The sequence below is a fragment of the Abramis brama genome, assembly GCF_963993115.1.
Source record: "Abramis brama genome assembly, chromosome: 7".
NCBI classification, from domain to species: Eukaryota; Metazoa; Chordata; class Actinopteri; order Cypriniformes; family Leuciscidae; genus Abramis; species Abramis brama.
The window spans coordinates 35,322,827-35,348,996 of NC_139969.1; the positions used below are offsets into that span (position 1 = coordinate 35,322,827).

The 26,170-nt window shown below is 37.7% G+C and overlaps 2 protein-coding genes across 2 annotated transcripts; both read right to left on the reverse strand.

The window, feature by feature from the left end:
• Positions 1–1,915: 1,915 nt before the first annotated feature.
• LOC311087258 (uncharacterized protein) lies at positions 1,916–10,125 on the reverse strand. The gene is made up of 2 exons (XM_084120561.1): positions 9,883–10,125; positions 1,916–5,649 (listed from the first exon to the last, which is right to left on the reverse strand). Exons 1-2 carry the CDS (start codon positions 10,022–10,024, stop codon positions 4,496–4,498), a joined length of 1,296 nt encoding a protein of 431 aa, XP_083976687.1. The 5' UTR covers positions 10,025–10,125; the 3' UTR covers positions 1,916–4,495.
• Positions 10,126–14,427: 4,302 nt separating this feature from the next.
• LOC311087096 (E3 ubiquitin-protein ligase TRIM39-like) lies at positions 14,428–24,468 on the reverse strand. The gene is made up of 6 exons (XM_084120339.1): positions 23,830–24,468; positions 23,642–23,737; positions 22,233–22,463; positions 22,137–22,159; positions 21,937–22,055; positions 14,428–17,899 (listed from the first exon to the last, which is right to left on the reverse strand). Exons 1-6 carry the CDS (start codon positions 24,223–24,225, stop codon positions 17,412–17,414), a joined length of 1,353 nt encoding a protein of 450 aa, XP_083976465.1. The 5' UTR covers positions 24,226–24,468; the 3' UTR covers positions 14,428–17,411.
• Between the last annotated feature and the right edge of the window lie 1,702 nt (positions 24,469–26,170).

The window sequence follows — 26,170 nt, forward strand, 5'->3', positions numbered from 1 at the left end:
AAATTCTGAATAATCTGATTAATAGCTTACAAAGACTTTGTGAAATGTTTATAGACCATTGAAATATATTTTCATAATGACATACCCAATAGCATTGAAAAAACAACAACATTTGTCTTTGTGTGTGTGTGTGTGTGTGTGTGTGTGTGTGTGTGTGTGTGTGTGTGTGTGTGTGTGTGTAAACATGCATTATGGAGTTAAAATGGAAAAACTGGTTTGCTTTAGTACAGAAAAATGGTGAAAATCATGAAGTTTAAAGTGAAAGTGAGCCAATAAGTGGTCTTCTAGTGCCCTCTGCTGGCCATTCTACTTATTAATTAAATATTTCCACATGTGCTTGCATTTATACTTGAATACACACTAAAAAATCACTTATATAGCAATAACTATTATAACACAATCATATTTTGTCAGTGTTAATCACTTTATTTGCACTGACACTTCAAATAATTGCTAGTAATGTGATAAATCAGGCTAGAAACATGGTAAATCAAAGTAAATAATACTAGATTGTCGTTTATCTCCTGGTAAATAATACTAGAACGTGGTATATCATGGTAAATCATGGTTAACTATGCTGTGTGTGTATGTGTGTGTGTGTGTGTGTGTGTGTGTGTGTGTGTGTGTGTGTGTGTGTGTGTGTGTAAGCATGCATTGAGTTAACATGGAAAAACTGGTTTGCTTTAGTGCAGAAAACTGGTTTAAAGTGAAAGTGAGCCAATAAGTGGTCTTCTAGTGCCCTCTGCTGGCCATTCTACTTAATAATGAAATATTTTACATGTGCTTTTGCATTCATACTTGGACACACACTAAAAATCACGTATATAACTAACTATTATAACACAATAATATTTTGTCAGTGTTCATCACCTCATTTGCACTGACACTTCACATAATTGCTAGTAATGTGGTTAATCATGCTAGAAACATTGTAAATCATAGTAAATAATACTGAAATGAGGTGTATCAAGGTAAATCATGCTAGAATCCTAATAAATCATTCTGGAACATGGTATATGATAGTAAATCATGCTAGAATCATATTAAATAATTCTTGAATGTGGCAAATCGTTGTGGGAGGAGCCTATTTTACTCAAATGGCTATAACTCAAGAAGTAAATGAGATATCTTCACCAAAATCAGTACACATGTGTATGGGTTCAATTTGAGGTCACAATAAACAATTTTATGGAGATCGGACCATAGGTGGCGCTATAACTGTTAAAAAGCTTTAAAACCATATATATCCCATGGCAATTTGCCTGTATTGGCTGTAAATGGTCTTTTCCATCTATTATGTCAGTGTTTACATGCTTGCTAAATAAATCTTAATGACTTTTGATGCTTTTGTGCTTAAATGCCTTAAAGGCCTTAACTGCTTGAACCCCGATAAATGCTGCTTGCAGCTTTAATTTCTATTACTTTTTCAAAATGTTTAGATTTTGTTGCTACTGCATTAGTTTTTTCAGTCTGACACTGAAGTTTCAGTATAACACCATGAAGACCTACCACAGAAATATTACATTTAAAACTATGACTGAAATCAATTTAAATCACTTAAATATTCATTAAGTATTTTACACAAATTTTGATCATATATTTTTAACTGGCCAATTATAAAATAATTTATAGCAGGTGTTTTTTAAATATAAAGTATTTTTCAACATACATTTTTAATAGTCTTTTCTCACCTTTATGTTAAAGCCATGCAGATTTGCTAGCTAGACTAACTAGCTGAACTCCTATCAGCTGCAGCAGGACTGGACACTCCTGATTCATACAGCAACACCAGAGGACATTTATAGGAAATCATATGCATCAGTTTATTATAGAGGCAGTCAAAGACAACAAATCAGAATTCAGTGAAAAAAAAATAAAAAAAGCAAGGTTTATAAACGAAAAGACAAACACACAGATGAAACAGGCCGAGACGTCCATGAACACGAGGCCTGTTTCACACACAGCAGTGGTTATGAGGAGAATGCTTCAAATGGTAGCAATAGTGTGCAAAACTTGTCACAGTGAAACATGTTCCCTAGTTTTATCTGAAAAACATGAAATTGAGAACAATGGACCTGGATAAGAGTATTGTACACTTCATCAGAAATCGTTAAAAAAAATAAACATTTTACTGAAAGACAAACAAAAAACTAGAGCCCTGCGCTTTTTTGGGCTTCAAAATTTCAGTTACTATTCACTCTCATAACGCTTGGAAGAGCCAGGATAATTTCTATATTTATATATAATAGAAGGGAATCATTTACACCAGGATGGCTTGAGGTTGAGTGAATTATGGGATCATTTTTGGGTAAACTAACCCTTTAACTACAATCTATTAAAAGGTTAACAAAAAACATTTTTAGGGTCCTATGAAATCCTTTTAGTTCTTTCCAAAGTTTGTTCATATCTGGGTTCTGCTTTAATGGTTAAATTAATAAGCAAAAAGCATGTCTAATCAATTGAATACATAAAACTTTACCAATTTAATAATTTAGTAAAAAAAAAAAAAAAAAAAAAAAACCCCAATAGAACCTATTGAATCAGTTGTATTTTTCCCAACAATCTGTTTTTGTTTTTTTCCACTGTATTTTGTCTGGATTTCGTTTTAATGGTTAAGTTAAATTTTAGTATTCATGTTAATTGAAGTCATAAAACTAATTTATTAAAAGGTTCACAAAAACTTTTTTCATGGCTCTTTGAAAACCATTTTGCTTTTTCCAGAATTGGTTTTCCGCTTTGTTTATCTGGATTCTGCTTTAATGGTTCAATAAAATGAATAATTAAGAAACATTTCTAATCATTTCTACAATAATAGGACCCTATGAAATCAGCTGGAATTTGTTCCCAAATTAAAAATGTTTCTCTATTTTAATTGTTCTGGATTCCATTACAATGGTTAAATAAAATTTTAGTAATCATGTCCGATAACTGAAGTTATTGTCAAGAGAAAAAAGAAAGAAAGATCTGCACTTCTTTATCTTATTACATTTTAATTTAAGGAGTGCTGATCTTTCCATTTTTTCTTCAAATGAATGCAATTTACATGGATCGACGCAACCTGATTCAGTAGAGCACAATGATTTCATCTTTCTTAAAGGGCTAATTCACCCAAAGATGAAAATTCTGTCAGTAATTACTCACCCTCATGTTGTTCCAACCCCGTAAGACTTTCGTTCATCTTCGGAACACAAATTAATATATTATTATGAGCTGTCTCAATCCTCCATATAGGCTTCTCTGTTATTAAAACTTGCCGGCCCAAAAAGTTAGTAAAGACATCGTTAAAATAGTCCAAGTGACTACAGTGGCTCAACCTTAAGTTTATCAAGCGACGAGAATACTTTTTGTGTGCAAAAAACCCCCCAAAAATAACGACTTTATTCAACTATTAATTTTCTTCTGTGCGGGCCTCTGGTTTGTTGTACGTCACACGCATCACACACATGACCAGCGTCGGCCAATAGTGAGCCTACGTACAACCCAGAAGCGCTGCGCAGTTATACTACGTGAACTATTATTTTTGTTGTTTTTTTGCGCACAAAAAGTAAAAAGTCATCGCTTGATAAACTTATGGTTGAGCCACTGTAGTCACTTGGACTATTTTAAACATTGTCTTTTCTAATTTTCCGGGCCGGCAAGTTTCGATCCCAGAGAAGCCTATGGAGGAGTGAGCCAGCTCTCAGATTTAATCAAAAATATCTTAATTTGTGCTCCGAAGATGAACGAAAGTCTTACGGGGTTGGAACAACAAGAGGGCGAGTAATTACTGACAGAATTTTCATTTTTGGGTGAACTATCCTTTTAATAACTGAAGTTGTAAAACTCTTACAATTTTAAAGTCAATTCATGATTAATGGTTTTAATAAATTTTAATAATCAACAAGCATGTCTAATCAATTAAATTTATAAGACTTTAAAGCTGCAGTGCGTAACTTTTGGCGCTCTAGTGGTTAATAAACAGAACTGCATGCGTCTTGCGAACATTATAGCCGGATCTACTTCTCTCTGTTTATGTCTATGACGAGTCACGCGGCTACTGGACCAGTCTAAAATAGTCCCAGTATAAACATTTATTATAGGTGTACCGTAGTGATTCAGGATAAGACAAAAACACAGTTTGGGAAATGGATTCATGATGCTGCAGCTTTAACCATTAAACATTTTAAAATGTATATATTTTCCAAGAAACTGTGTTGTGTAGTTCATGAAACTGAGGCGCTCATTCACACAGAGACACGCGGAACATGCAGATTTCAGATTTCAATAGCAGTCTTTTTGTGATTCGATATTCACAGACACTGGCGATTTGTTTGAAGTGCACAGCAATACTCCTGATTTATTCATCCAAAATGTGCCAAATTCTTAGACATTCCATGTTATATGATAAATTTCATTTTTATAACTCGATTCCCAGCCATGTATTTCACATCACAGGGCCCTAAAAAAACAATTTCATCAAAACATGGAAGTGTTTGGACCTGACGATGAACTTTGCTCACTGTAACAACTTTGGACAATGCTGTTTTTTATGCATCTGTAGATTACTCGATGTGGCGAAACACTTGCCACACTGCGGGCATTTGTAGGGTTTCTCTCCGGTGTGAACCCTCTCGTGGTCTTTCATGTGTCCTGAATGAGTGAAGCTCTTCCCACATGTCAGGCAGTGAAACAGATTCTCTCCAGTATGGATTCTTTCATGTGCTTTCAGGGATCCCGAAACTTTAAAACTCTTATCGCAGTACGAACACTTGTACGGTGATATTCCAGTATGAGTGTTTTGGTGTTGCTCCAAGTAGTTGGCTCTGCTAAAGGCCTTCCCACACTCAAAGCACACATGATCTTTCATACCGGTGTGAGTTTTGTAGTGGTCTTTTAAATTGTGGAACCACACAAAGCTCTTGTCACAGAAAGAACAGGTGTAGGGCCGCTCATTCGCGTGAACTTTCAGGTGTCTCTTAAGCTGCGATGCGAAGAAAAAAGTCTGGCTGCACTGCTCACAGCTGAAGGGCCGTTCTCCGAAGTGATACAGCAGGTGTTTCTTGAGAAGCGCTGCCCCGGAGAAACTCTTGCCACACTGAGAGCAGTGGTGTAGCTTCTCTCCGGAGTGTAGTTTGGTGTGACTCATGAGGTTTCCTTGGTTCGTGAAGCTCTTCCCGCACTGCTGACAGGTGAACGGCTTCTCTCCGGTGTGAACTCTCAGGTGACTCTTCAAATGGCCTTTTTGTATGAAACTCTTCCCACACTGCAGGCATTTGAACGGCTTCTCTGCGGTGTGAATCCTGACGTGATCAGTGAGGTGTCCTCTTTGAGTGAAGCTCTTGCCACACTGGTCACACCGGTAAGGCCGTTCTCCGGTGTGACATCTAACGTGATCCTTAAGGTGTCCGTTGTGACTGAAACTCTTATCACAGTAACGGCACACGAACGACTTCTCTCCGGTGTGAACCCTCATGTGATCACTGAGCTGTTTCTTACACGTGAAACTCTTTGCACACTCGTGGCATGTGAACGGCTTCTCTCCAGAGTGAATTCTGATGTGATCGTTAAGGTTGCCTTTATTTTCTCCACTTACGAAATGAGGTTCCTGATGCTGATGTTTCCACTCCACTTCAGTCAGTTCTTGACTTTCCTCTTTCACCTCCACCAGGACTAAAAAAAGGGGACAAATGTAAACAACAGAAGACAACACGTCACACATCTGGCCAATACTATATATTGCTCGATACAGCTAAATAACAGATACTAGATAAAGCTAAAATAACTGGAGGCGACTGACACCGAAAGCCTTGCAAATTAAAGATATAAGCTTAAAATTAATTTGAAGGAACACTCCACTGTTTTTTTAAATAGGGCTTATTCACCTTCTTTCCTACATTTAGATAGGTGGGCAAACGCATTTTTGTCTCAGTGCATGCATTGTTTTAGATGGACAGGGTCGGCGCTAGCTTAGCTTAGCACAATGAATGGAATCCTTTGTTGCCAGCTAGCATGTCCTGAGTAAAAGTGATCAAAAAAACAAACAAAACACCTAATTACTTCTTGTGGCCTGCGTATTCACAACGAGTACAAACAGCGATGCAGATTAACAGGCGATTTCCTATGCAGATATTGACTTGGGACTATATTAGGGGGAAGCACAGGCGAAGCACTGCTACTTGGGCGCAGAGATATCACGTAACACATACCTGTATTATATGTATTATACCTGTATTCACAGTGTCGTGTGGAGTTATTTCACTGCCGTGAATGAAAACACTGTGAACTGCGATGTATGTAGAAAAGCAATTCGCTACCGTGGCAACACCAATAATTTATATAAACAAATCAAAACACACGAAAAAGCCAGCTGCAAAAAAAAAAAAATGTAGACAGGCTTAAGGCTAGATTAAATTATTTTGTCACGTCACAGGTGATTCCCTAAAAGCTATGGATATTACAAGGAGCCTTGCTGAAATGATTGCAAAAGACCTGCAACCTCTCTCTCTGATGGTTTTAGGAATTTTGACACACGATCCACGCTGCAGGATTACAAGTAGGGAAAATTTAATGGAAGGGAAAATATGAATGAGTGCCGTTCAAGAGTGAAAAGAATCTCTAGATCAGTGATCTCAAACTCAATTCCTGGAGGGCCACAGCTCTGCACAGTTTTGCTCCAACCCTAATCAAACACACCTGATCCAGCTAATCAAGGTCTTCAGGATTACTAGAAACTTCCTTGCAGGTGTGAGTTGGAGCTAAACTGTGCAGAGCTGTGGCCCTCCAGGAATTGAGTTTGAGATCACTGCTCTAGATGGTGCAAACAGTGTCATACTCACAACAGACATGTGGACATCAAGAGCCACAGAGGCTTATTTAACCGTCTCATTATTGATGAGAACTGGCAAATGCAAGCATATGTCCTAGAAACCCGTCGTTTTTCAGGACATTTGCTCAGAATTAAAAAGAGTCACTGATGAATGGGGCATAACAGACAAAGTTCAGGCTGTTATCACAGATAGTGATGCCGATATTGTTGCTGTTGTGCACAAAGCAGGTTAGGCACATTATCCATGTTTTGCACACACCCTGAATTTAGTAGTAAAAGACTCCATTGAGGCTCTCCCTGATCTCCTTCACATTCAGCAGAGATGCAGTGGTGTTGTAGCTTTCTTTCACCACAGCACAAGAGCTGCAGAAGCTCAAAAGTTTCCAGAACTCAAACTGATACAATCAGTTGAAAGACCTCACTGTGCTTAAGTGAGGAAGATTGGTCCACAGTCAGTTTCTCCATTGATGCCCTGAAACCATTTGAAGAAGTAACAAGAGAGATTTCAACGGAAAAACATGTTTCAGTTCCAAAAGGGATTCCCCTGGTGTCACCACTTCTGAGATCAACTCCATCTTATGAGTGCCAAGGTAGCAAGTTTTTTGTATGAGTTGTCAAAAAAGTACCAACTTCAGTACCAAAATCTTTGAGCAAATCGTAAACACCAATCACAGACATATCCAATGAGCACGTGAACACAATGGCCAATCAGAGGTGTTTACGATTCCGCTCAACAGCGACACATTCTTTAAATTTCAGTGTCGATTTGGCTGCTGAGATATCAGCACAATGCCAGCGTCGTTTCAGAGGTATCGAGACCTTTTATGGTCTTGCTGTCAGTGCCTTCCTGGATGCCAGATTTAAAAACCTTGGTTTCCGCGACATGGCAAATGTTGAATCTCTGAAAGGACGGCTCATCACTAAAATTCAGTCACTGAACCAGACCTCGGCCTCTTCACATCAGCTCGTGAATCAAGCTCATGCTCGGCCTCAGCAATGGCTACTGCAACTACCTCAAGCTCCTCTGCAGCAAAAGGTGGGATACGGTCAGAGTATGACTCCCAAGTCCTTGCATCCCAGCAGCATGTGGCACTGATGCCTTAATTGAAATGTGCCGGTACTCAGAAGAAAAGCCAATTCCATGGGATCAAAATCCACTACTTTGGGGGAAAATGAATGAGCCAACATTCCCCTGTCTTAGCAAGCTTGCCAAGAAACACCTGGGAGTCACTGCTTCTGTTCCTGCAGGAAGGAGTTTCTCGAAGGCAGGACAGTTAGTAAGCCAGAGAAGAAGTGCAATAAAAGGGAAAAATGTAAACATGTTATTATTTCTGAACAAAAACCTTTGTACTCAGTAGTAACAGGGTGACAGGGCATAAAGGAGGTCTCAGGGAACATTTCCTTGGACACAGGAGGGATCTGGGGTTAAAAACCAAAGATTGAGAATTATACAGGTTTGTAGTAGTTTTTATTTATTTATTATTTACACTTTATTTACTTTGTTTTTCCACAAACAAGTGTGTGCACTTTGTTTATAAACTAAAGCAGAGAAGTGTAATGAAAGGGAATATTTTTAATTTGTTCTATTATTGTGCTTTAACAAAAACTGCACCAAAAGTAACTGAAAAGAAGTTTTAAAACATTTGTTCAAAAATTATTATTATTATAAAAAACAGAAGTAGTACTGAGAAAGGGAGAAATTATGTTAATATATTGTTAATTATTGTTAATATATTATTGTTTTATTCTATTATTATTTTTATATTATTATTCTATTTTTCTGCTCCTAATCTGTTATTATTACTATTCCCCAGTAATAATTTGGTGTGAAGTTCATGTTAGCAAATTCAGCTTATTACAGTAATACATTTTTTTATTTATTTGGCTTAATTACAGGCACATTAAGAGCACAAATCACAAAATATTTAAGTGGTCATGAAAATGCTCCCAAATAAATTGAGGTCACACAGATTAAATTTCGAGCCTTGTTTTTAAAAGTAAAAAGTATCGGATCGATACCAAATTTTACAGTATTGCCCAATGTCCTAGCCTGACTACGTCAGACTTCGTACTTCCGCTCAATTTCATTTCGCTTCTGTACTCAGTCTGAGACAGCGTCAGAGCTTTCCGTTTTCCTCCGGCCTGAAAACAGCCGGCCAATCAACGAACAGAGAGCCGTGACGACGTAGACACTGATTGTACCGTGGATGCGTAGATTTACTTCACATAATCTGCAAAAGTCATTCACAGCCATGTTCACTCCGGTATTTCGCTCAATGTTTTTGTTTTCGCATCATACATGTGTTTACAGTGGAAGTTATAACACACGCCATAACCAAACGTTATGTGATTGGCTTACGGGTAACCAATGATTTTAAACTTCAGACAAGCGCGTGCCTCATATTCTTAACTTCCCCTTGCTCTTGCAACAACATCTCTTCTGTTTTTCTGATGTAGTGTTGGCACGAGGTCGGGACTACATTTTTTCTAATTCGACAAGACGTTTTGGTAACAAAATCAGGTCCTCCTTCGAAATCGGGTCTCTGTTAGGACCACAAGCAATCCCATTGGCTCAAAATACTTTTAATAGGTATGATAAATTCGGCTTGAACAACGTTATAATGACCATTAATGTCTGTATTAGTTAGCTTACATACCAGCGTAACATAAAGATACACAATTAGCCTGATAGCTTAGCTTATATATATATATATATATATATATATATATATATATATATATATATATATATGAATAAATTATACATTCATTTGCACTTCAAAATCATCCTTAAAGTATAACTTTACGTGTTAAATGTCCAAATATTTCAATATAATATATTATATATATAAATTCAATATATATATATATATATATATATAATTATCAAGTGTCCCTGATGATCTTGGTTAGCTGGTCCAGGTGTATTTAATAAGGGGTGGAGCTGAACTTTGCAAGAAAGTAGATCTCCAGCACAAGTAACACCTCTGACCTGAGACTGTTTAACAACAGCACTTCTTACTACAGCCGAGGAATGTAAAGAAGCGTGTGATGATTTGATGAAAACAGACACCAACCTCTTTGTTCATCAGTATCTTCATCTTTCACGCTGCATTGTTCTGGATCACTCATGTCCACAATCTCTACTTTAATATACTCCATCATTACAATATTATCACACATATTTGAGTTGTTAAACCCGGAGTTCTCCCCGCTCATTTTGAGTCTTCCTCAAGTTTAAGATGATGCGAATCTCTGCATTATTGAAACGTCTCGATCCAAACTAGCTTCCTCTACTCTTCTTCTTCTTCTTCTTCTTCTTCTTCTTCTTCTTCTTTTGAATTTAATGGCGGTTGGAAAACCAGCTTTGGCGCATTCCCTCCCCCTACTGGGACGGAGTGTGAAGCGTTGACGTAATTGTAGAAGGAAAGAAAGGGGGGGATTTTAGGGGGGAAAGAAAGAAATTTACCAATTTTAAAAAGCGGTTGATTCAAATATGTGTCATCCCTTATTTTGCCACAAACTCCTCTCACATTTAGACTTGTTAATTTCATATAAATGTCTTCCCTTTCCTTACTGTGTCCACAGCTCTTGCCATATACTCTTAATTATCTTTTTGAGTAACATTTGATTTGTTTCAGAGTGAAGAGCAACACTGTGTAACGCGGGTTCAGCTGTTTTCAGAGTCTCGGTTCACACAGAAAATGCTGCTTTTCACAGTCACTATTGTAATTTATATATCTTTTTATAATTAGAGTTAAAACAATATTATAATTATAATATCAATAGGCCCTATACTCGCAGCCCTATATATGCATAATAAAATAAAACATTTACAAATATATATATATATATATATATATATATATATATATATATATATATATATATATATATATATATTCAATATTTCATCAGTTTACCTGCATGTTGTGACCATTACCAACGTCAGAAAACCATGAACATGCGAATGTGTGTGGAAACTGAAATATTAAATTAAAACCTGAGCGTTCGGCTGACAAAAAACTATTGGGAACCTCTGGTCTAATTGAAGCTGAGGAAAGGAGCGGGTTACAAAAGAACAAGCGCTCAGAGTTGTGTGTTGCTTGTAGACTGAGAGAGAAAAGCCTGTCGATCGCCCCCTGGAGGAGGAAGAAACAATGACGAGGCTGAGCTGTCCTTTACCACACCGAAAGCAGACAGAAGCCAGAGAGAAAGCAACATGAAAGACAAATAAATGAAGCAATTGAACTGAAAAGGATAAAAGAAAAACCGTGGGAGCCGAGCCATTAAGTGTATTAGTGAATTGATAAAGCAAAAGCTTACAGCACCTGGTATTCCCAGGCGGTCTCCCATCCAAGTACTAACCAGGCCCGACTCTGCTTAGCTTCCGAGATCGGACGAGATCGGGCGTGTTCAGGGTGGTATGGCCGTAAGCGAGAGTCTCAGCCGATAGAAAGATATTTAAAGAAGGGACACCGAGGCTCGGCCCACATTCACACACACGTCCCGGGCTGCAGCTGCGAGACAAACAGCAACCACCAAAAGTTTTCATGTATTTATACAGCTGCCCAAAATATTAATTCATTAGACCTCTATAAGCACTAAATTAATAATAAATTAAATATTTTTCGGATTTTCCGGAAATGTAGCGTATGGATTTATGCATTTAAGCATGTATTTATGATACTAATAAGGCAGGGGCCTCCCCAGCTCTACAGCGCCCCACAAATTCTCCAATGTAAATCTGTGGTGAAAAATGGAACTGCAGCGCGCTCTAATGCACCTTATTTATTTTTAATTATTATTATTTTTTTCAATAGCAAGTTCTTGACTTTCTTTTATACATTTTCACATTGTGTAAGTGTAAATTGAAACACAACAATAATTTAAATAAAAAGAAACAAAAAATGAAACTTAAAAATAAAGGGCATCACAAACATAATTAAATTCTTTTAGCAAAGATACAGTTCTTTGGGCTTTTCGATTTTTTTATTGTTATAATTTTTTACTTTACAGATTCTAAACAAATGTTAAAGACTGTTTTAAAAAGAGCAAAATTGGGTTTCGAGTTACTCCATTTAGTTTGATGAATATAACTTCATCCTTCATATGACTTTTCCTAATAACAAAAAACATATCGATAACATATATTTTTATTTTGGAAAAGTCATATTCATTTGAATGAAGTAAAACAGAGGACAAATTTAAGACTAAGCTGCAGTTCATTTTAACACTAAGAAATTGAGACATCTCATACCAAAAGAAAAAATAATCAGGGACATTCAAAAATAAGTGCACAATAGGCTCTCTTTCAGAGTCTTTTTTTTTTTTTTCTTTTTTTTTTTACAAAAAATTGTAATCAACATCCAGATGAAAACACTCTAATGAGTCTTTCACAGGATATATTCTGTGAGCAATTTTAAATGACACTTGTTTGGTTTTATTTGTTACACTATACCGACTAAGAACTCCCCAAAAATGTTCCCACTCAAATGAGGGAAACATATCATCCCAAACAAATTTAGATGGAGGAGAAGAGATATTAACAAAAAGAGATCTAATTAATTGGTTACTGCATTTGTCATTAATTAAATCAAGTTTATCTAAAAACAAATGTTTGGAGACTTTACTTGCAGTGTTACACCAAGTGCCCTGATTTCTAAATAGAGATACAATTTTGGCAGAAATATAATTCATAACAATACAATATTCTTTAACAGAAATATGACACTTAAATGTAAGACATAGTTCAGTAATACTCAACAACTGACCAACTAATAACTCAAACCAATGTCTAAAAAATAAAGTTTTTCTTTGGTGTGTGATATACTTATTATTCCAAATAAAAAAGGAGGAGAGAAGTTATGTTTAAGAGTCAAACACCATGTCAAAGGGACTTGCTTGTGAAAATTAGATAAGCAAAGAGGTATTTTGTTAATATCAAAACTGTATCTAAGGAAAAAATGTATACCACCAAGTTGATTAATTAAGGAAAATATTCCACATAGAGCAATTATTTTTAATAAAACATTTTAACCAATTTATTTTAAAAGTGCTATTCAAAATCCACAACATTCAAACCACCCTGATCATATGGATTGCATAATATATTTTTCTTTAAATAATGAGGTTTGTTTTTCCAAACAAAATCAAATAACTTATCAAACTCTTTGGTAAATGTCTTGGGTACAAATAGAGCTTGGGAGAATACACAGACCTTGACAAACCCCTTGGATTTAGACAATAAGACACGACCATAAATGGATATTACAGAAATTATCGACAATATTAAGAAACTCAAGGACAACAAATCTCCTGGTAATGATGGGCTTACTAATGAATTTTCAAAACTTTCAGAGATGTGTTTATTTTAGCTATCTTTAATGAATCTATAAAGAATGGAATTTCACCTCTAATTGACAATGTAATTTTATGTCTGTGATTAAGGACAGCACAGTGGGAAACATTGTCTGAGCCAGAAAGTCTTTCCTTCAGATCTGGTTTCTCTCACGATCCAAAGATGTGTGAATTACAGATGCTCAGTTGTCTAAAGGTGAGTGGTTTCTTTTATTTTCATGATTTCTGAACAAACACACACTGTCTGTGAGTTGCTTTGCAATTACAAATGGAAATTACATTGAAATAAATGTGAGTTTAAATTGAATGCATCCTGAGAGTGTTTATTTGGTCCAGAAACAGTATAAATTGTCTTTGAAAAAATTGACGTTGAAAATATGTCCACAATGACCACATTTGAACTAGATTTTAACCTTGTACAGAGGTACGTCTGTATCAGACGTTCAGAACACGTAAAAAAAAAGCCGTCATAAAAACTTTCTAGTGGCTCCTCGGAGGACGTTTTTTCAATGTACGCTTTTGGGACAAATACGTTGAAAAGATGCCTTCTGAACATAATTTTGCTTAGTGGGTGCTGGCCTCCTGTGGGCAATGGCATGTCTCCTGTTAGCCAGAGCTGGGCCATGTGTGGCAATGATGGCAGAGTATGATCACGGCAAACAACATGAGGGCCGATTGTTGGTGTGAGGCGTGTGTCCCAGATCAATCCAGTGCTCATCTGCTCCAAATCAGGATTGTGACCTTGGGCCAATTAAGTGCACTTTAATGCAGCTGACTTGACTGATTTACAATTTACTTCATAATGATTTGAAATGATAATGTTTCATCGGTTATGACTTTGCATTTCAAAGATTAATTTTAAACAATTCTACAGTTTAAAATATTAAATTGATTAAAATTTCTGTGATCATTTAATCATGCAACATTTCATTCATTTTGTTATCATGTTATTAGTATGCTGTAATCCAAATCTTCGGGATGTGATGCTTTGTGTGAGGAACTGTTGCTGAGTGAGATTTAAAAGTTGTATGTGTATTTATGACAGTCTAATGGGGGCAGTCTAAGGGTGTGTTCATACAAAAAAGATGTACTAAAAACAGACAACAGGGCTGCGTTCAGCACCGACAAAACGTTGCACAACGTTTTTTAAACAGAAACGGTGATGCGTTGAACACACTGTTCTGATGACGCAAGAGTTGCAACTATGGCAGCTGAGAAGGCCATTCTTTGTTTTCTTTGTGAAGAATTTTCAGAGCCTGATGAAGTCGGTATAAATATGTGTTTAATACTACAAAATATGCCCGATGTTACAGTTACTGCACTTGCCGCCCAGAACAAAAGAGAACATCCCAATCGAGTGAAGGGATTGCTGAAACTGAAGCACACATCTTACCTAATTCAGACTAAAACACATCTATTTAGCCTCACATACTGACTTTATTTGTAGATCATACTGTTTTAATACCCTGTATTTTCTTTCTCATTTTTAGGAAAAGCACTTAATTACCATTGTTTATTTCTATACCAAATGTCATACACTTGCAATGAAGCTAAATATATAAACAACTACATCATTATGTTGATATCCTATATTTTTACAATAAAACTTACGACAAACATGTCTTCTAATATCCTCAGTTGTTGCGTATACCGAGCTGCATCGAACACATTTGTAAATTACTTTCCTTGAACCCATTGTGCGAGTTCACTTTAATACCGCGTGCTTTATATACATGTTGCTGCTGATTGGACTGCAGTTCTGACACACCCACCAAACAAGAGAAAACGTATCTCAAACCCCGTTGCACACCGGTGCACGCCGTTTCCAGGAAACATGACGTTCAACCCGGAAACCGTAGCAAAACGTTGCGCACCATTTTGAACTTGAACATGCCCCAGGGCTTAATTACACAGAGAAGGTAATCAACTGAACAGAAACAGGTGAGGGGAACTGTAATGAATTCACTGGAGGCAAGTTGGTAGAGAACAAGGGCATGGCAAGGCATGAAACTCAGAACTCAAAACAAGAACCTGGACAAACATTCAATACTCGATAAAGACACAGGGCAAACATGAGGGCTTAAATACACAGACTAATTACAAGACAAAGAACACCTGTGAACAATGATCAGACGATTAACCAATGACAAGACACATGGCAGGATCACATGGCAAAACACAGAAACATGACAATGACAAGAACAAGAAACAAAACCCAAACCGTGACAGGAACTAATTAAAAACCAAGGAAACTAACTAGGGAACACATACAGGCAAAACAGGGACAGAAAACAGTAAACGAAACCAAACTGAACATACACGCAACACCAATAAAATGACCCAACAGGCTAAACCTATCATTTGAGGTTTTAGCGTGAGAACATCTATTTATTTTAATCAAAATTATTTTAATCTGTGAACGTGGCTTTTGTGTAGTTGAAAACATTGATCTCTGTTCGGGATCATCGTCAAAACTAGCGAGGACGCGGGAAGCATCACATGGTAAAACTCCGGCCCGCTCCGCTCTTCCGTACAGTGGTTCTGACAGGTCTGTGTTCTAGTTTGCCACCCCATCATCGCCTGCGTTCAGTCTTAAGCATGACCCAAAACACATCGGGGTCAATCTGTTAACCCTTCCGACCCGTTAACAGGTCGAGCTTAAACACCCTTAAATTGACTCAAATGCATTCAGTCACAAGACAGGCCATTACCCCAAATTGGATGTACAAACCCTAAAAAAGATGATGAGATAACCATGAATAAACAGCCGCAAATGGTCAGCATTTAGTGCTGGCATCATGGCGGACGACTCAACGCTACAGCGAGGACCCGCGGCAGACACACAGGAATTAGGACTGAAAAGGAAGAGTACCTGTTTGAAAAAGTTTGGAGGGGACTGACACCAAAGGTGACAAGAAAAAACAAAAATAAACGTGTAAAAATCGGAGACGAGGTGTCAAACCTCAGCCAGTGTTTACAGAGTTTAGAAATAACAGACAGAAAGAGGGAACAAACCACAAAACGACACTGGAACGACTCTGGTGGACGTGGCTTCAGGGCAGATCCAGTATGTAAATGGGAGGAGCAACAGAGCAGAGACTGTCGCCCACACTTCCTGCCATCCATCACTCAAAGCGACTGTTTGCTTAACATCCCTCTGCTCCTTCTGGACAATTCCCTGCCCCCATCCCTCTGCTCCTTCTGGACAATTGCCTGCCCCCGTCGCCCTCCTCTCCGTCGGACATCCTGTTCTCTCCTCTATCTGTTTGTACTTTATTGTTACCGCATTTTAAAATAATACTAATATCATGAAAACTGTTAAATCACACAAATGGAAGTCTGGGAATGATGTAGTGATCAAAACATGCAAGACAAATAAAAACTCTCTTATTTTTGAGTTTCTTTTTTGTCACTTGATTCTCACTATATATTCACCAATCAAACTTCATAAAGACTATTATAGGAAAATGTGTGATGAGCACTTAATGATGCTTTTCTATTTCATACCCAAAAATAAATAATAAAAATAAAAACTGTTAGTTTTGCAGGCCCAATTTATATATGTGTACAAACTAGTTAAAGGGATCGTTCTCCCAACAATGAAAATTCTGTCATCATTTATTCACCCTCACGTTGCTCTAAACCTGTGAGTTTCTTTCTTCTGCTGAACACAAAAGATATTTTGAAGAATATGGGTAACTGTAGCAAGGTTAATTGTTGTGGGAAGGAGGCGGAAACCGGCAAATGTTGAACAGTTTAATAATAAATAATAAAACACAAAACCAAAGTAAAAGCGGCAGCCCCTCATGGATGACTGCCAGACAAACAAAACAACATAAATCTAGGCCTGGGACTCTCTCACTGTCCTTCACTGTCATCGCTCCTCCTTTTACGCTTCCGTAGCTCGTACGCATACGAGGCCGATGTGTTGCTCATTTGATGCTCATTATCAATAAAGGCCCTCTGCCTCGTCCTGCTTGCCATAGTAACCAAACAGTTTCTGATCCCATTTGACCAGACTATACGGAAAAAATACCATGGAAGTCAATGAGGACCAGTCATGACCACCATTCTTCAAAATATGTTCTTTAATGTTCAACAGAAAAAATAAACTCATACAGTATTGGAGAGTGAGTAATTGATGACAGAATTTTAATTTTGGGGTGAACTATCCCTTTAAGAGCATTTCTGAGAAGATTTACACTTAGAAATATTGCAGCTCGATCCAGAACTACAGGTGTAACATTTACTGAATTTTGACCGGTAAGATCGTCAGAGGGTAAAGAGTATAGAAGAATGGAAAGACTGTGTCAGTGAAGGTGGTTGTGAATGTGTGTAGATGTTTGTTAGTTACAGGGTCAGAGAATGACACTGTTCCTCTGTCATAGTCCAGAATAACTCTCACACGCTCAAGATCCTGTTCAACAGGAAAGCCAAACCGCTCACCCAGTCCGTACTGCACCCAACAGATATCAGTGTTACAGAAATCCCATCCCTTCCTCTGGTTTGATTCTGAAGTTACTCCAAGACTCCAGGCTGAACTCTCTTTAACCTCCACATCCCAGCAGTGTCTTCCTGAGTTAAAACCCTCTGATCCCAGAATACACTCATAGATATCAAATCTCTCTGGATTATCAGGAAGTGGTTGTTTGTTCTCACTCCATCTCACACCGGTCAGATCATCAGACAGGACGAGACATGGATTTGCAGTGTTTGGATCCAGAGTCACAGGAGCTGATGAGACACAATCAACAGCTGCTTTTATTCTGATCTTCATATAATGATCAGGAGTGAAAACGTACACATATTATTATGAATTATGACACACGCCCTATTGATCAAACACATCATACATTTTCCTCTAATCACTGTCAGTGTTTTTAGTTTCACACTAATTTTTATCATCGGTGTGTGATGGCATCAGCGACAAACATCAAATGTGTGATTCAAACATGTGTGTCTCATCAAGAGAAACTGATATTTTGTAAAAGTTTAAATCACAATCAAACAATCAGAGCTGTAGAGATGAAAAACTGTATCTGTAAAACTTATGTTCAGCATCTGATAAAGTTCATTAAACTGGGTCTTAATGTGTGTGTACTTGTTTTAAATACTTTGTTACTGTCTGATGTGTCTGAAGACCGTTTGACTTAGTAATGAATAAGCAATCATTTAAATATTTTAAGATGTAATAAATCTCTGTGGTGCGAGTAACTGAAGCAGGTTCTTCTGGTAAACACATCATTATCTGAACAGACCCTCATCACGTTTCTGAAACATGGAACAATTAAGATACACGAGGCAGCACTTCTAGAAACCCTTTCAAAATTGATTCAGGATTCATGAAATGCTATGCTTGAAAAATTTGGAGGTCCTCAATTATACCAACAAAAACAACTTAAGAAATATTTTCTTAAATCCCTTATGGAGATAAAAATATATCTCCATATATTAATGATAACTATTTCACAAGTTCACACTTACTTATAATTAAATAGAGTAAAGGTTATGCGTATTTGGCTTGCTGTCCAAGGGGAGGGCTCCGAGCTCAGAATTTGGCCCGAACCCAGAGTACTCCCCCAAAAAGCAAAGAACAGACAGCAGATGGATTGACTAAAAGACCCCTCAAAATGAGCGCCGAAATTTGGCAGACTGGCATTTCTGGAAGAAACCTAGTCGTCTGACAGGGATGGTCCATGCAACCTTCGACGGAAGCAGATCTCGGCGTCGGACAGGTGGGCCCTACCGGCCGATGAATGAGGAAGAGCATGATTTTAGCCACCCAACCGGGGGAAATGCACTGTCTGAGAAAGGCAAGGCAAGAGAAAGGCAAGGTTGCTCGGCCAAGAGGCTCTCGCAGCATTCGACAGGAGTTCAATACTCATGGCACAGGATGGATAAGCCTTGCCGGATAGATAAAGTCATGTTTGCTCAAATCGGGAGGGCTCTCGCAGCATCCGATGGGAGATCAATTGGTTGGGTAAAAACCTCGCCAGCAGTCGAAAGAGAAAGCATAAAGAAAGCAGTCGCTCGACTAGTGTGGGCTAGTAAGCCGAGTAGGGTTTGGTAGGCCTTTTTGATGTGGAACCGATTGGTCCTTATATAGCTTTTGAATGTGTCTAATTGTAGGAGAACAGATTTGAGGTGTTATTGGAAACAAAAGCATGTGACAAGATTGTTGTCATCTATGAATAGTGGTTCAAAAGGGGATTTAGTCTGAGAGCTTCTGAATTGGAGGGAGGCAAAAAGATATTGGTTTGGTTGGATTGGTGACTAGAGGTTGAAAATATAAACAAAATTACCTTTTTTTTTACTTGGTCTGCTTTCTTTGTTTAATCAAATAGGATATTGTTTCGCTTTCGAGTACAGATAAGGATGAGGTTGTGGGGTGGACTTTTGGGTTGAATTTGGAAGTGATAGTTCAGAGCATCTAAGAAAACCAAAAAAAGTTCAAATAAACATAGCACTGAGTGCGAGGGCAGTAAAAACATTTTGTGAGAATGTCTAGTGTTATGGGTTGTCTGGTGTGGGATTGTTGAATTCCTTTAATGAGGGAGGTTTGTGAAATATTTATCTCAGGGAGGGAGTGCCATTGTAACGAGTGGCCATTCAGGCAGGCAAAGGAACAGGGCGAGAAGCAGATCCAAATGCAGTTAGAGATTTATTAAAATAATCCACAAGGTTGAAAACACAGGGAGCGGGGGGAAACACAAGATTACCCAGGATACAAGCAAACATTTAATGACTCATAAACACAAGTAAAACACAAGGGGCCCTATCTTGCACCCAGTGCAATTGACTTTGTACACCGACGCATGTATCATTCCTATTTTGCACCCGCGCACAGCAGACTTCTCCCTCCACAGACGCACGTCGGTAAACTAGGAAATACACTTGCGCTCCCCGGGGTGGTTCAGCACAAAGAGGAGGCGTGTTCCGGCGCAAACGTTCCCTGATGCTATTTTGCAGGTTTAGAAAACCATTCCACCACAGACCAGGAGAAACCTAGTCTAAAGTCAGTGGCGCGTTGCGCATGATATTCATATGCTATTTTAAGGGCGCATGCTTGGCCATAATCAATGTAGTGTGTGCACAACGCGCATACACTTTGATTCTCTCATCTACACAGAAGCAGCAGTTTTGAAGTGACCATCTTGGGACGAGACTCAGATGTGGTGACCATCTTGGGACGAGACTCTGGAACGGCGGCCATGACGGCCGGAGACTCAGGAACTGCGGAGACTCTGGAACTCTCCTGAGATACCTTCATCCGATTGATTTCTGAAGGCAGCATAAATGTATCCTCTGCTGCCTTTGATATCCCACAATCCTGTTCGTTTCTTTCTGTGACAGTTAAGCTAGAAAATTAAAGCATCCGTTTGCTGTTCAGTTAGGTTCAGTTTCAGTTCAGTGTTGTCGGGTCTCGTCAATGTTATGGTTGTGTTTGCTCGCCTGCCTCTTTTAGGATCTCTTTTAGGACCTCTTTTAAATATGTTTTTTCTTCGTAGTGTATGTTACTACAGTCAGTGTGTGACAGAAAACCTGACCAAGATAAGATAAGAGGCGAAAGTTTTCTTTTTTCTTTTTGTGTTCCTGTACACAGGCCTGGACTGTCTTGTTATCCATCCCCCTCCCGGATCTTCGCCCTCGACCCAAAGCCTTATCCTGTCTCACCATCCCTTCGCCCACTCCTCTCCAACCCTTTACCATCCCCTCGCCTGCCCCTAGAGCACCTACCCTCTTTCTCTTATTCTTTCAGGCACGGCACCTTCGTGCCCTCAGGGAGGGGGCATACTTTAACAGTTTCCCTTTGTTTGGACTTTGTGTTCATTTTACACCATCTAATCTGTCGTCATGGACACTAATGTGATTCATTATTCAGTTCAGGTGTGTGTCTTTAATTATCCTTATTTACCTGTATTTAAGGTCCCTTGTTTCAGTTCAGTATTGTTGGGTCTTGTCAATGTTATGGTTGTGTTTGCTTGCCTGCCTCTGCTAGGAATTTCCTGTGGATACTATTAAAGACTATCTTGGATCTTCATCTTCTTCGTTGTGTGTGTTACTACAGTCAGTGTGTGACATTTTTTATGCAAAAGACATACAAAAATTTTCTTCAAATCAATTCCTTAGGTATTATTAAATATATTGTAATATATGAACGAAATATTTTTAAAATATATTCAAACCATTTAATATATTGATCATAAATATATGGAAATATATTTTATTTTTATTGTCTTAAGAACAACCTTGAAAAAAAAAACAGATAAGAAAAGTAGTAAGTCTCAACTTTTTCTCAAGTTATAATAAGAAAATAATTTTATCCTTAATGTTGTGAATCTGGCCGCAGCTTTCTAAGGAGATTATAAAATTAATACTTTTCTTCATGTACTCGAGAGACTGTAAATAGTTCCTCTAGTAAAACCATCATAATAGAAACTCTTTGAGGAACTTCAAAAACATATTGTATTTCCTTGAGTTTACAATAATATATTTGAGCTTAAGTGTTTCAGTCTGAAGAATAAAAAATGGAGATTCAAGAATCTTTTCACTTTTAAAAAGTGAGTTTGTTCTGGCCTTGAGTAGAAGAAGAAATGAGAAACAGTCTCAAAAAAGAGTTGATAATATTAATTATATACCAGAACTACTGTAGTATGACCTTTACTTACTACAAACTGAAATAATATAGTACTTTGTGTCATAAAAAACCTGTCCATCATGTGTGATTTCTAGTGTGTGTGTTTAACAGCACAGATCTTCTACAGACTCACTGTTTTGGACGATGTCCTGCATCTTTTTCCAGACTCTGAATGGCAGGTTGCCCAAGTAACGTGGCACATGAATCAAAGCTCCAGAAGCCATCTGTGGATCCGGCTGTGAGATCTGGACTCTGGAAGAACATTCAGGCGTCAGAACTGCAGTGGCTTTGGATCAGAAGCAGAGATACCAGAGACACCAGCATATCACTCACCTTTGCATTGAGAATGGAAACTCCTGCAGAACAAACACACCATTTATCATCAAGAACTCAATCAATCATCAATCAATCAATGATCTGAAATCAGACCTTCAGAAAGCAGACGTCATTGACTTTCATCATCTCCTCCATGTCTTTGATTGTGTGTGAAAGAGCTGAGACGTGTCTGTTTATCTCCTCCAGCTTCTCCTTCATCATCTGCTTCTTCTGCTCCTCTTCCTCCCTCAGTGCAGTGATTGTTGCTTCTTCTTCATCTCTGAGAAACTGATGAAGCTTCTCAAACTGCTGTTTAATCTGACGCTCTGTTTGCTCAGCTTGAGACTGAAATCAAATCACATTCACTTCAATCATCTCAAACATGCAACTTTTTCTGGAGCAGCATGAAGAGTCAGTGGGAAAATGTGGGATAGTTAACTACAGCTTTAACTTTCTGAAGTACTAGTACTGTTGTAGTAGATGTTCTGTGTCTGTAGGGTGAAAATACAGCAGTTCAGTGTCTGTTGCGCTTACAGGTTGTTGGGCTCATGAAAATAAAGTGAAGTTCACAAACGTAACTTCGGGAGGAGTGAACCCATCTAATCTTTCAATTAACTGCCAGAGCATATAAGCAGCCTGAGCATCTCACCTTGCTCTGGCATCAGCTGTTTTGGAATCTCTCTATCTCCCCAAGTCCACCAACATAATTTAAGCACCACAAATGCCCAACGTATACCATCTCTGAGATGCGCCGCGCATTACGTCATCATCACGTTGGAAAGGTCACACGTCACGCCATCTGTCTAAGTTATTTGTCTGTGTACTTCCATCTTATTTTCTCCTCCAACTTCAAAATTGTCTGACATCTTTGTTTTAATTTATTATTATTATTTATGTTTATTTTTTTTGTGACCTTTCCAAAGTGATGACGTAATGTGTGACGCATCTCAGAGATGGTACAAGACGAGCATTTGTGGTTAAAAAGTATATAATTATTATTATTATTATTATTATTTATTTTTATTTTTTTTAAATGGCCGATCATTTCGCTAGATAAGACCCTTATTTCTTGGCTGGGATTGTGTTGAGCCTTTGAAGCTGCATTGAGACTGACATTTGAACCTTCAAACCGTTGGTTGCCATTGAAGTCCATTATATGAAGAAAAATCCTGGAATGTTTTCTTCAAAAACCTTAATTTCTTTACGACTGAAGAAAGAAATACATGGACATCTTGGATGACATGGGGGTGAGTAAATTATCTGGATTTTCTATTTTTTTTTTAAAGTGAACTAATCCTTTATGGTGAGCGCTAGCCAATGGTATTAGTTCTGGCACATTAGTCCTGCACACTGCTGAATAACCACCTGACAGGCATCTGTGCTTGATCATCATTATACACAAACGGTTGTGGTTGGTTGTGTGTGTGTGTTTCAGTAAATAAAGGAATATGTAGTTATGTCAGACAAATTCTTTCAGCTGTTTTAATCAAACTTGTAAACAAGTCAAAAGAATCAGAAATTACCTTTATGAGTTGAACTGTTTTCTCAAACTCTTCTTTAATGTTTTCTATGTGTTTAAGTTTCTCTTGTAATGACTTCAGTGCTGATACGAGCTCCTCCTGGAATTTAAAGAGAAAATCTATAAGACACAAGAGATTTCTGATACATAAGCTCAAACAAGTGTTTATCCCCATCTTTAAATCTGTCTTACCTTATGTGATGGAACAACTTCACTGATGGGTCTGAATGTGTGATTGACGTGTTTATGCGAGTTAATACACACTACACACATAGGCTGTTTGTCCTCCAGACAGAAGAGTTTGAGTTTCTCACTGTGTAAACTGCAGAGCTCCTCAGACCCTGATGAACGCCTCTCATTTCTCTTCTTCAGTAAAGACTCACACAAGTTTTTTAACACAAGATTAAGTGGAGGATCATCTCTTGAGGATCTTCTCCTGCAGACAGGACACTCCTGAGTTTCCTTGGTTCTCCAGAACTGTTGAAGACACTCTTTACAGAAACTGTGACTACATGATAAAACAACAGGATCCTTGAAGATTTCACAGCACACGGTACAAGAAAAATCATCTTCACATAATGAAGCCATTTTCTCTATTTGATCTCCAGCAATCTGAACTTTACTTTCACTTTCTGAAAGATGTTTTCAAAAATTATACCACAAGAATCACAAAGATATGCTGTTTGTTTAGAACTTTGCAAAAATCCTCATTGAAAGTTTTTCTCTTCCTTCTTCATTGATTGCTGTTTTTGTTGTTGTTGTTTTTTTTGCTTTTGTCGAGAGAGAAGAGAGTCAGTGTAACTGAAAGAAGTCAGACTCTTCCTGGTAAGTGTTGTAAGAGGGTGGCGTTTCTGATCACCTTTGGGTGTGTTAAAACAGGTCAGACATGAACATCAGGATTTCTTCAGGTAAAATTTTAACAAAATGCATTCAAAATGAACTTACATTGAAAATATCAATTATAATGCTACAAAAACTCCAAACAAATATCGATTATAAAAAGACTCAAGAAACTTTAGTTTTATTTATTGCACTCTATTTGTTGTTGATTGTGTTCGTAAGATAACTGTAAGGGAAACAGCTCAAAAGGAATTATTAGTTAATTTATAGGGAATTTTGAAAGTCACTTATGTTACAGACGAGCAGATGGCTCGTCCAGCGTTCATTTGAATGGGCCGTGACCATCAGCTCTATATAAATATCCAAACTATAGAGAAAACTCTATTTATTAGCAAGGCAACTTAGATCAGAAGTTTAAGACATTCAATTCGTATAAGGACATAACACAAGACACTTCTCTTTAAATACAAACAAGACTTTATTGACTATTCTAATGCAAAAACTAATACCTAACACAAACACACACACATACACACGAGTTGCAGAAAGAAAAGAAAGAAAGAAAAGGAGGAAAGAGTGAATTTCAAGAGAGTGAAATTATGAAATCCCAAGTTTCTAGCAATATATGAACTTTGTAAAAACCTGACCTGAACGAACCATCAATCATTAATTTAACCCTTCTATCGTTTCTTAGACAGAGTTGTTACATTTTATATCAATACATCAATTCTGCTAAGAGTCTGGAGGCTACTTGCGTTTGTGTTTGGGGATTCCCTTAGGCGGAGTCCTTTGGTTTGAAAAGGGGGTTTTCTGGGTTAGTTGATTAACTGGCGGGTTACTCATGTCTTGATTGACGTCTTGGGTGGCCAATCACATTGTGTGTTGGCGTTTGGTTGGAAGTTGAAGAACTTAAAACTTAACACAAGACTCAACGGAAAAAAAAGAAACTAAGAGAAAGGAAAGAAAATTGAGACGAGAGTAGAGATGGCTTAAATGCTTCTGCTGAAGGCTTTGTTGGTGTCCTGAGATTTTTAAACTCAAATGTCTGCCCATCCTCCTGGATGAGGTCTGACCCATTAGGTATTTTCTTTAGTTCAGAGGTGACCGTGTTCCCTCCTCTTCAACCATAAATTACATATTATCTGTGGTCTCTTAACTTCTTGCTCTAAGCAGAGAGTACAGTTTAGACATGATTTCTATTATTAGGCATTCAATACATTTTTCACAGATTTCAATCAAGCCATCGTCTGAATTAATTAGTCTGAACAGATACATACAATGGTACAAAGTAAGGCACACTTTCAATCAACCATTCAATAGTTATAACATTTACATGAATTGTGAGTGATTTAAGCATAATGGTCACATATAAAGGTTGTGGACATGATAAAAAATTATGCAGTTGAACGATATCTGATTACAAGTCCGTTTAGTCATCATTTTGAAATGATTTGATGCGTTTTTATATGTAAAACCCTTGTGGTAGATTTTTCCCTAAACCTAACTACGTACCTGGGTCTCGTCTACAATCAACGTTCCCGTTCAATAATACTCTAGCGCGTCTCCAGTCGACGTTGGCCGAGTAACCTAACTAACTTGCACTGAAAAAAATGATTAGTTGAAATTAATCAATTTTTTTATCGTAAGTGGTTGCATTCAATTGATTTTATCTACATTTAAACAAATGCATTAA